The sequence below is a fragment of the Xiphophorus hellerii genome, chromosome 13 (assembly GCF_003331165.1).
Source record: "Xiphophorus hellerii strain 12219 chromosome 13, Xiphophorus_hellerii-4.1, whole genome shotgun sequence".
In the NCBI taxonomy this organism is placed as follows: Eukaryota; Metazoa; Chordata; class Actinopteri; order Cyprinodontiformes; family Poeciliidae; genus Xiphophorus; species Xiphophorus hellerii.
In genome coordinates, this window is record NC_045684.1 from 6314944 (window position 1) to 6327485 (window position 12542).

Genomic DNA, 12542 nt, shown 5'->3' on the forward strand with positions numbered 1-12542 from the left:
ATTGCTCTTCAGTGTATTTCCTCACTCTGCAGAGGCCTGCTAATAAACCATTCATTTGATCCAGAAGTGAGGAAACTGGATCTTCCCACACATTCTGCAACTCTAGGAAACACCCTTTTATTGAGTATTTTATCAGAAGCCTTAGGAAGAAAGAAGTTAATAATCTATTAACCTTTTTATTGCAATTTTGGTTACACCAGCCCATACAGTGTACAGGAAGGTCTCTTCCTGTACACTGTACAGAGGATGTTCTGTACAGAGGATGACTATTTCCGTTGTCTAAGCACAGAAATATGCAATAGAGCGCATGTTTAATGTGCAACACTCATTTTTGGACTAATGGTGTCCTCTTGTGGTGTGCTGCCAAACAGAATGCAACAATAGTAAGAAAAAACATGTGTGTGTACGGCAAAATATGATTTCTCCTATGAAACATGTGCTTGTTTTGTCAATATTGCAGGGTTTTGGGCACTGAATCTGGTTAAACATGTATAAATGAGTTGATTTTGTCTCTGCTTGGCTGAAATACATTCATAGATATGAATTGTTTTCATACTATATTGCTTGAGGTTCTCCCTAAACAGAGAGATGGTCCATATTCATTGTTTCAGCTGAACACAACTGAAAAAAGTCTGTGCATTACTAGGAGACAGCATATAGCTTCTCTGATGCTTTTTTGAGTAATAGAGACAAAGCTGTTACATTTAGCAGAACGTAGGTTATATTAGGTTCTTCTGGTTAAAACAAACTTGTTCTTCACTTAGTGGTACTTGAAGTGTTATTCAGAAATTTTCCTCAAGTAAGACAGCAACACTTTGCTCTAGTATAGCTCATGTAAACATTAAAAATACACTGTGATAAAACTACCAGACAGTTTACTTTTCTCTCAAAGTCACTTGATTAATTGTAACTGAAAAGTTTTGAATAGTTTCTACCCACTCCTTATGCTATGGTCCCTACACACGCACGTTTGCATTCCCAACACAAGGGGCACTGTCGGGAAACGCCCTCACTAGAACAACGGAACCATTGCTAACTTTCACCCAAAGATTTCTCCGGACGTGTTTCTTGTACGGACCCGGCTTCTGCTTTGTTTACTTTTTATTTTACAGCCTCAAATCTACCAACAAATCGCTTATTAGTAACATTTTCAAACACCCAGCTCTCGTCTATCGCTCTCGTTTTTTGTTTCCATCTATAACCGCCTCTTTTAATGCCAACATATATGTATTTATTTTACCTTTTTGAACGTACAGGCGCTTAGGGAGGTGTAGCCATGTCCGCTGAGCGACAGATGTTCCCGTCGCTGTTCTCTCCGCCGCCTTTCGCTGCAGTCGGAGCGGTAGAGAGTGCCGTGGAGCCTGTGGTCATTCCCCAGTCAGAGGTGGAAACATTCAGGATGTTCCTGAACGAGCGGCTGACGGCAGCAGTGGAGGATATTCTGAGCGTGTTCGGGAAGACAGTGGCTCGGTACCAGGAACAGATAAACTGCCAGCAGCGGGAGCTGGACAGCCTGAGGTCCGGGGAGCGCGAGTGGAGCCGGGCAACAGGTTGGTTTGTGTGAACTGAAAAAATAGTTACTGCTTTTTAAAATAAAAAATGACATTAAATAACCTTTTACTCTTAAATGCGTATATTGGTTTAATTTGGAAAACATTGTTCCTTTATATTATTTTTTGACAGAGGTATTTATCTAACAATTATACTGACATTATCATTTCCGATTTATAACACACTTGAATTCTTTCCGTTCAAAACACTCAAAAACACATCTAGTAAAAGTTATTTTTATGTGATAGACCAGTAAGGAATATTTGTGACGTAGAAGAAAAATGCCAAGTTGTTTTCAATATTTCTGTGATTATGTTCGGCCCTAACCCAGGTTTGTCCAAGGTGTAATCATGTAATCATTCTACATAATTTTATGTGGTACTCACACCACAATTCAAGAACAGACAGATTTGATTCAGCCGCCCAAGCTGTTGCAGATGCATGAACACCAAACATATTAAAAGAAAAGATAAAATTTGGGTGACAAAATGTGAAAAAGTTCAAGCGGTGTGAATATTTTTAAAAAGCATTGTACTGATTAGTACAAGTACAAATGTATTTGTTGAAGCAAATACTTTTGATTTTTTTTTTCAAATAGAGAATATTTTGAAAGAAAATCCTGTGTGAAACATTTGATAATATAAAAATGAACAGTTTCCTGAAACTTGATGCAGCCAAACTAGCATGCTAATAGTTTAAATATTTTTTATAAATATAATGCTAAATGTCTTGTAAAGTGTCTGACATAAGATTACTGTTGAATAAACTTTTTCATTGATCTTAAACCGGATCTGGTAGAAAGTGAGCTTTCTGTGGTTGTTTCTTCTTTTAGAGCCTCTGCAGGACTCATCCTGGATGAAGAAATGTCCTGAACATCAGAGCCTTGATGCCCCACTGTTTCATACCGACAATCTTATTGAGAAAGTCGTCGACACTTCAGCTGCTCTGATTAAGTCAGAAGGTGTGGATGAGGACTGTGGAGAGTCGACAACATGCCATGACTCTAGTTTAACACACCAGCTGGATCCAGAAGCAGGGAGTGATGACCGAGTTATCTGTGAGGACTCTGACACAGAGAACAGCGAGGACGGCTGGAGAGACGATGCCACATTGTGGAAGTCAGAGGAAATGGCAGAAAACAAAGATCAGAGTTCAAGTTCAGAACCTCAGGCCTCCACTGATCCGCCACAGTTTGGCTGCCAGATTTGTGGCATCACCTTCCAGAAGATGGGCTACCTGATCACCCACGCTGCAGTGCATCAGGAAAACTGTGGAGTTTGTGGGAAACAGATGGAACAAATGGAAAGCATCAAGCTTCACCTGAAAGCTCACAGAGAAACGTCATTCCGCTGCAGCGTCTGTGGGCAGAGCTTCACGCTGCGGGGGAACCTCCGCATCCACATGAAGATCCACTCGGGCGAACGGCCACACAGCTGCAGCATCTGCGGCAAGAACTTTGGCCGGCGGGCGTCGCTGGTGCGCCACGTGCGCAGCCACATGGGCGAGAAGCCGTTCGCCTGCATGTACTGCGGCCACAGCTTCACGGAGAAGGGCAACCTGACGGTCCACCTGCGGACACACACAGGAGAGAGGCCGTACCGGTGCTCCATGTGCGCCCGCAGCTTCAGTCAGTTGTCCAGCTTCTATAAACACCCGTGTCAGAAGAAAGGCCTGATCTGTTCTGCCATTACTGCCACCTGACAGCTGGGACACGTGAGCAGCTGCAGAAGGGCTTCCCCTGTGAAACAGAGCAAAGTAATGGACACTTTTATCAAAGTAACATTTCATCAGGGTTTATTGATGACTAGAAACTTTTTTTATTCTCTCTGTTTCAAATATTTCAGTCATTTTATTTTAATTTTAGGATTTTTTGTCTTCAAACCATAGGGTTAATATGCACAAATATTTAATAATTAGCTTTTTGAACACCTGTGGAAGCAGTAACTGAGCCCTGCTCTTTGTAATTACAGATAATTTTTTTTTGGTTTATTAGATTTACAAGGAAAAGCAATTTTGAAAAACTGTTAATTAAAAATCAAAAATATTGAAGAAAAAAAACTTCAGTCACTATTCTCTAGCTTTATCCTAAGCAATAAAACAATAAACTTTTTGAAAAATTGTTAGAAAGGTGGACATAATAGAATTAAATGTCACATTAAAACATCCTGCAAAATTCTACTGAAAAAAAACAAATCTATTCACAGTAAATGATTACAATAGGTGCATGCAGCTGCACACCCTTAGATTAATACTTTGTACATTTTTGTTTAATTCCAGCATTTAGTTTTCTTTGGTATTAGTCATAACTTCATGCCCATCTCTTGGCTCATTAATGTTGTATTTGGAAAGACTTTCTGCCAAAATTGTCTAACTCTATCAGATTGAGAGGACTTCTCTGTCCATGTCCCTCTTCAGATGTTCCCAAAATTGATGGCACATAGTGGCGGTTTCTGATATAGGGAACATGGGCAACCGCCTAGGGCGGCATCTTGTGGGGGCGGCATGAGACTCCCCCACATCCCCATCCCCAGTCTTCCAATTGTTAGCAGTTTTCTGCATCTTTGTTTTATTGTTATTTTGGATTTTGTTCCCACTAACATTTATTCTTGTAAAATGTTTGGATCTGATTCTTAAACAGTTGTTTAAACACTCAAAATAGTGGAGTATCTACAGTGATGTGAAAGGCTTTTAAGAAACCATCATACAAATTTAACCTTTTTTTTACTACTCTACCTCAGTTTTTACTTAATTTTGGAGGATGTGTTGTGTAAAAGATATGCTTCATAAAAAATATGGGACCATTTAAAATGAAAGGTTTATGGTAAATTGGATCAACTGTCGATTTTAGCTGCAGGTTTTCTAATTGGTTCCATCTTTACACGCCACTTGCTAGAAATATTACACAGCTCTGTCATTGGAAATATTTTGTTGGAAGACATTTGCAGTTCTCTTTGCTAAAGTTGTGTCTTTAAGATGATGAGTTTACTTATTTTTATACTGATTCTAATTTCTTATACTCTAGGCTAAAGTTAACACAATTTGTCTGGATAAAAGTTGAGACTTTTGTTGTGTGGAAGATTATAATAAATACATGTTTGTAGGAAGAAAACCAAAGTTTCATTAAATAAACTAAGACTTGTCATAATCCGTTTTATTCAAATTGTTTTGGATTAATGTGGCCAATGTTATATCTTCATATATCTTAATACAGTCTACACCTTTGAGAACACTTAATGCAACTGTATTAGTTATTCTTTGTTGTAGTATTAAGTCAAAAAGAAGATTAATGAAAAAGAGTCAGAATTTTGAGAATTAAAATTTTGTTGTAAAAAATATAAAAACATTATCTGATATAAATTAGAACATTATGAGCTGAAAATAGAGCAAAGCGAAGCAACGCTTTGGTTTCTATCTACACTTGAAAAGTAGTAGGTTGAAACCTACCTACTGATACAGTTTCCAGACCATGGAAATCTGAATATATAAAAATAGACTAAAACAATCAGTTGTGGTTTTTGGATTGCCAATTATTGACTTTAAAATGGAAAATTAAAACGGATGACTTTTTTTCTCAAATTTTCTGTAGGTCTTATTTTAAAAAGAAAACTTGTTCTTTTTTTTACAAAGAAATTAAAATGGGAAAAAATGTATTTGCCAAATAAAATAAGACAGAAACTTCTGCAAAATTAGGTGTGAAGAAGTCTCAATTTTAACATAGCATAGCAACATGTGGGACAAAGACATAACATTTGATCAGAAATATAAAAATATTGATAATTATCAAATGTAAATCACTATGGAATATTCAATAAGAGTAATATAGAGGAAGTAAAATATGTGGCCATTTTAATAAAATGTAGAAAACCAATTAGAAAAATGTTTTTAAAATAGCCTAGCAATTTTAAATGAAAAAAAGGAAGACAAATTAAATGTCAACAGTATAAATAGAAAGAAATAGTTAAAAAAATTATATTTTTATTGTTGAAAATATACGTCATGATAAAACATTTGCATCAATGTTAAATTGTAAAACAACAGGAGTCTTATCTAAAACTTGTATTGAGCCTTCCTCACCAAGTGGGGGCGCTGGAGGGCTTTCATCGGATTTCTTCGGACACCTCACAGAAGTTAACCTGGAGCCATAGCTGGTACTCAAGTCACCGGATCGCCACAGTTTTTTTATCCGGTATTTGATCAGATTTACCCTGGTTAAGAATCCTCTCAAGTTATCGCTGAAATGTCGAAAATCGAGATGTTGCGGCTTCTGATCAACCAGCGGCTTACCGCGGCTGCAGAGGAGATTTTCAATGTGTTTGGGAGAACCATAGTGGAATATGAGGAGGAGATCTCCCGCTCCAAGCTGGAGATTGACCGCCAGCGCCGGCTGCTGGAGCTCTCCAGGAAGCCGCGGATCTCCCTGCAGGCCAACAGCTCAGGTAGGGAGACGGTTCACCGGACTTTGGGGTTTCTATCTGGAAATAACTCAATTTCTGGCTTTATGTAAAACAAAAATGTTAGCAGAGTCAGAATCAGTTTCATTTGGCAACAACAGTTATTTATGACAATACAACTTTCAATTGAGCACATATAAGCAAGTTGTTTTGCTCTAAACATCCGATATTTTAGTTCAATTCATTTTCTGCTGATTTTTCTTCTTTGCCATAGAAAGACAAAGAAGCCATTGTCTTTATATAAGACAATATAAGATTTCTTATATTCTTACATGAGAATATAAGAATACACAATAAAGGAGACTTTAATAATAATACAACCACAGAATAAAAGTGGGAAGCGGCAAAAGTGCAATACATGAAGCACAAAATGAATTATCTGTGTAACTTCAGCTCGCCAGCTACACTTGAAAGGACTTTACTTTACAATCCTTCCTTGGTTTACAGAAGCACATTTTCCTTCCACTCAACCTTCCTTTAATAAACCTTATTTATAACACTGGTAACTTCTTTGCCATTGACCTTTTGTGACTTGCCCTACCCGTAGAAGATGTGAGTCTTGAAGTTTGGTCCACATACCAAGTCAGGAGTATTCCCCTATTACTTTTAGAAGCATGAATGTAACTTTTCTGGGGGGTTTTGCCATTTGTCTAATTTTCCATAATTATCAAAATTAGCAGAAATACAAGATTGAAACACAGTTCTCTTTGTTGTGTTACTTTTGTCAGATGATGAAGCTGAGCATTTTATGGTTTAAAAATCAAAACATGTGCTTTGCAGCCGTCTCTGAGCAGCAGGACTGGAGCTCCAGCGTTGAGCTCAACGAAGAGGAACCTCCGAGTCACATCAAAGAGGAGGAACCAGAGGAGGATGTGTGGTCAGATCCACCGGGCGAGAACAATGTGGGTTTTCTGCTGTTCCAGAACAACTCAGCAAGAACGCAACAGGACAACGATTCCACCGGGTCTCTGGGCTCAAAGTTCTGCCAGGACCTGGACGACCCAGACATTGATCCGCAGCCTGGAACCTCAGTCCAACAGACCTGCGCTGAGCTCAACAATGATCAACCTGTAGCTTTAGGAAACAGCCAGCATGACTGTGTTGACATGACTCTCCCTAAAGTAGTGGACTCCTATATCTGCACCATCTGTGGCCAGGCGTTTTACCAGCGCAGTCAGTGGGCCAAACACACGCGGATTCACCGAAAAATTGACGGCAAAGTCGACAAATCGTTCACGTGCGACATTTGCGGGAAGAGACTGACGCGGTCAGACGGCTACCAGAAACACCTGCGGGTCCATACGGGCGAGAAGCCGTACAGCTGCCACGTGTGCGGCCGCAGCTTCAGCGACAACTCCAACTTCAAGAGGCACATCCGCAGACACATGAAGGAGAAGTCCCAGCAGAGCTCAGGCTGAGCGTGGCAGCGGTCACAAAAATGACTGAATGGATGCACAAAAATACTTCAGTATTTCTCTCACTGTCTTTTTTTTTTTATTAACTCTGTACCTGATAGCTGCCATTGTTTTTAGTGGTATGCTGCACAATGGTGAAGTTTGTAGCATTGCTGCTAGAATGTTCGAATCCCAGCCTGTGTATGCCTTCCACATGCAAAAGACTGTTCGATTGACTGGTCTCTACAAATTGTCCTTTGGTGTGCGTGTGCACGTCTGTGTGTGTGCGTGTGGGAGTGTGTGTGTGTGATGGGCTGGCGACATGTCCAGGATGTACCCTGCCTATCGTCCAATGACTATTGGAGATGGGAAGCAGCCCAGCCTCAATCATACTTTTGTAAGCTAATTGTAGTTTTTGTAAAGTTCTGACCTGCTGAAATTCCTCCACCAACTGCACTATGTTTCATTCAAAATCTAATTTCTTTTCATTTTTAATTGGGATTGAATTGTTTCCTTTTTATAAGCATTTCTGCCTTAAATTTGTCTTTGGAAATCTGCAAAGAAATATCATCCAGGTTTCTGGTTGTAGGTGTTTGTTTTTGCACTAATAAAACCGAACTGAAAATGAACTTTTTTTGTCAGACAGATTTTTAGCTTTTCCGTTTTTTCTTTTGGAAAAAACATAAAAGTGCACTATTACACTGGATGGCTCAGTTTCTACAAGATAATAAGTTGAAGTGTCTGAATTAATCTTTGAGGAGAAAGTTATATGTGTGAGTTTATGAGTGGAGCTGCATGTCAGCAATATTACACTAATCACAGTGAGAGTGGGATAAAGAAACCTTATGGATATGTGAATCACAGGGAATTTTAAAAAAAGGGGACATTTTAATTTGACTTCTTTAATTGCATAAAAGGTTTACACGGATGATGGGTTTCAAAAGTGTACATGTTTAAATGCTATGTTTTTGCCAGAATAAATATTTCAAAACTTTTTTTCACCTTTGGTATAACTTTTTCCTTTGCACAATTTTACCAGGAGACAAGCAGATTCGATTTTATTTTCTTTGAAAGACTAGACCGGAAACCGACCAGAGTCTGGATTTTAAGCCCGTTAAGAATCTTTGTGATGTTCTGGAGAAGGCGTTCGGACTTTTACATCATCAATACAAGATCTTGGTGAACAAATGAATGCAGCACTGGATGAAAATAAATCTTGTGACATTACAGAAGCTTATTGAAACGACAGTGAATGGGTGTCGTAATCACAGCTGAAGACGGTCCAATGAAATATTTGATCTTTTTTTTGGCCAGGCAGTGTATATATCTAATACTTTTGTTCTCAGCTCCTCACTGATGGCTTTGAAAAATGAGATCTTATTGATTTTTTGTAACCTGTGGCTTCAGCTTAAAGGATACGGATGAGGAAACGTCAGGAAATTCATAGGACAGATTAGCTTGACCTACTTTTAAGCTTTCAAGTTTGTTCTTTTCAACAAAGTTTTACCTGTGCCACACCAAAAGTGGAAAAAGTTTTGAAATTATTTATCATAGGTATATTATTCATTAAAAGAGGCAGTTAAACAGTAGTGTGAGGACCGTTAGTCACTGTAACTAATTATATTTGACATAAAAGCCAAATGTACAAGAAACATGGTTATTTTCTGTTCAACTCTATTTGGGAAAATTCCTTTCAGATGTTAGAGCAATTATAATATGTATAATACATATTATATTATATCAATATATTAATACTACTGCTTGACCACTCTGAATCTTTACCATTCAAATACAAATAATGTATTAAACCAGCAGATGGCAGCATCGCACCTTGGTGTGGCTGAGCGATGGTTTTCATAAAATCGTCTAGAATCAAAACAGATGAGATGATTCTGAATATTTTTTACTAAATATAGGTGAGATTAAAGCAAACTTTTGAGATTAAAATCTCTGAAACATGTTTGCTCTCCATGAAACAAAAATGCCACAATCAGTTTTTCAATATGTTTTCATTTCTCATAAATCATGATTGAACTGTGAAACTTTTTATGATTTTTTTGTGGAACAGAACTCTAAATTATTAATGGGAAATCCACACTCAATCAATGACATCCATGCTGGTTTGTGGAGCAAAAATGTTTGTGCCATTATAAAAAATGTGCTGTTTTTGCAGGTAAAATGTTGATAGCACAATTAATTGACCCCAAATCTGGGGACGGGAGGGTGCTGGTTGACCTTTGATGACCTCTGGAAACATTTCTTAATATCCTTAAAATAATTGTGACACAAATCAGCACAGATGTTTGACACCGATTATGTTTGATTTGAAGAAGGTGTGGGAGCCTCAGGTGGTCGTTAACCCCGCTAACACCAGGTACAGGCTGATGCAACAATCTTTCAGTTTGCGTTTGTTCTTCAGTGGATTTGTCTTGTATTCTATAGAGCTGCAGTAAAACCGCGGAGTGTTGAGAACATTGCAAAGTTTTCTGGATAATTGGACTGGGTACAATAAATTGCAACGTTACTGGTATCACAATGTCAGTATGTCAAAGATACAGTGTGTAGAGTAGAATTTCATGCTCCATGAAGAACTGCTAGGATTACAATAAATTATAATTTATTTAAAAAGATGTAGCCTACTGTAACGTAACTACTCTGCATTCAGGGTCTCTATGCCTTAAATATATTTGGTGACAATATTTTATCTGAAGCAGCATAAAACAGGTTTAAAAGTCAAAGGTTAAAGGGAGTAAAGTCAAAGAAAGTACAGCTAAGTAATTATAAAGCCAACACAGCAGCAGTTCAATAAACTGTTTCGATGGAAATAAGGAATTTTAGATATTTTTCCGCAGCTTGATGGAGTTCTTATTTACTGGGGTCTAAAGTTATTAATGACATTCAACAATATTATCACATCATATATTTTCATATCATGTAGCTTTAAATAAGACAAAGCAAAAGTACCAACTGTATATCTTGTTGTGACCTGTAAAACAAACCTAATTTTCCACAACTACCAAGAATAAGCAACAAGCAGAGAGATGACTCCATCTGAACAGCTAGCTCCATCATGACTGCTTATAAATATGATTTAAAGTAGGTTTTATCTACAACATAAAGACTGAGGGGAGCTGAAGCGATTGTAGCACCCAATTCTGTTCTGCTCTGTGTATGAAAATTGTAAATAGTTTAACAGTGGATTAATTATCTTTATGGCTGATCTCCTGGCATGTCGCAGAAATGAGCTGGCATCACAAAATACACCATTCACATTTAGAATTGACTCAAAAATAATCAAGTTAAAGTGTTGTTCTCTTGTGGTCCACTTGGTGATGCTGTGAGTGCGTCTTCAGTTGTGGAAAAGCTTTGACTTTCCTCCACCTCCCTCAGCGAATCGTTGCACGTTTAGAGGACGGGAACTAAGAACCTCCAAATAAACAAATTTATATTCAGGGATAAAAGTGCATCACCATATAAAACAAAATCATTCTTCTGTTGAATGTGAGAGCGTCATGCCTACATTTTTGGAAGTCTGATTGTGTTTCTTTATTTCAGTTGAAAGGTCCTATTTTTTGTACCATTATTTTTTGTTGGTATGTATGCAAACTACTGTTGTACTTTTCACCACCTTCAGATTAAATCATCCTGAGATTTTGAGTGAAATATCTCACTTGACATTTCTGTTTATGCTCATTTCCTTTAGCTTGCTGGCTGTCTGCATTTGTTGCTTGTCGTGACGCTAAAGCAGACGTACTGCAGAGAGGCTCCTTTTGAGACAATTTAAAGAAGCACTCTGGTATTTTTCCTAATTGGTGCCCATTAATTCAAAGTCACTTTGCATCTACACAAATACGTTTTGATTTCTAACTCTAAATGTCTGAGAAAGGTGGAAACTTAGGCTTAGTAACCAGCAATAGTTTTATTTACTGCTTTTCCTATGATCTTTTCTTAGGACTGCTGTTACCCTATACTTAGCATCCAAAATCCTAAATTAAGAAATTCTAGCAATTGATCTTGGTGTTCTTGATTAAACCATATTTTCATGTGCACCGATACCAAAGCTCTCCTAGAGGCTGTGCCCATTAGTTTGTTGACCAAATAAATCTGGGTTTTCTTTAACAATCTTGTGTTTTTATCCTCTGCAGTGACATTTAGATTGAAAGAGGCCGTACTGGCTGCTTCACCTTTCTGTGAATATGTGAGGCATTTTTCACATTCTGCTCAGAAAGCTTTCAGTAACAGAGAGCAAATGAAACACAAGCTATTAAATATTATGATGATTAAAGCAAAGGTTTAACTTTATCAAACAAATTATTTTTTCTGGAAGTTTTGTCAACATAAAATCAAAACAGTGAGTAAGCCATGTCAGCATTAGCTTAGCACATGCAAATGTGGTTAGCAGGAGCAGAATGGGAGTTTATTAAAGACTATAGCTGGATATGCTGAGTCAGAAATATTTGTGAAAAGATAAGGCTAATAACTTGTTGAGACAAAGTATACATTGCTATAAAAAATAACACTGTTGTGACTAGAAGTGTGATTGGTGACTGAGTTATTGGGACAAATAGATATTCCAAAACTACTCTATATCAATGACAAATGCATTTCTAGTAGAAGTTGATACACTGACTAAATTGGTTGTAATGAAATGTTCTATAAAAATTCTTTAATGTGCACAAAAAAGGCTGACCTGTATATACCTATTTGTGATCAATCTAGGCTTCTGATGATGATCTTCTCTCTGTTATGTTGTTTCCTGTCTTGTAGGCAGATCAGAGTCTGTTGTCATGCGAGCAGGACTTGTTAATTTAAACTTTGTTTCTTGCAGACTCCCTCCTTCCAGGCACCAGAACAACACTGATATCTCATAACTACATCAGAGCAGGGGTTCAGGTCAGACATAAAGGAGGCTGATGTAAACCCCTCATACACTGAGACATAAATCCCCTCTTTAAGCAGAAGCCACTGCTTTTCTTTCTTTTGTAGAATCCGAACAGTGACTCATTCTAGTTTAGAAACGGTTTGCTAATTACAACTTTTAGGACTTGAAATTGTTTAAAGTTAGCTCCTTCACAGTCAGGAATCCGCTCCCTCACAGTAGACAGTGTTGTGCTGGCGGACTATGTTGCATCATTTGGTGCAGAGC

General features: G+C 37.9%; 2 protein-coding genes across 2 annotated transcripts; both read left to right on the forward strand.

Annotated features, from left to right (window-relative positions):
- The first annotated feature begins 263 nt into the window (after positions 1–263).
- LOC116731166 (zinc finger protein 32-like) lies at positions 264–4696 on the forward strand. The gene is made up of 2 exons (XM_032580766.1): positions 264–1550; positions 2384–4696. Exons 1-2 carry the CDS (start codon positions 1277–1279, stop codon positions 3250–3252), a joined length of 1143 nt encoding a protein of 380 aa, XP_032436657.1. The 5' UTR covers positions 264–1276; the 3' UTR covers positions 3253–4696.
- A 956-nt stretch (positions 4697–5652) lies between these two features.
- On the forward strand, positions 5653–8025 carry LOC116730614 (zinc finger and SCAN domain-containing protein 21-like). The gene is made up of 2 exons (XM_032579958.1): positions 5653–5987; positions 6783–8025. The coding sequence occupies exons 1-2, from the start codon at positions 5789–5791 to the stop codon at positions 7418–7420; spliced, it is 837 nt and encodes a 278-aa protein (XP_032435849.1). The 5' UTR covers positions 5653–5788; the 3' UTR covers positions 7421–8025.
- Positions 8026–12542: the final 4517 nt, after the last annotated feature.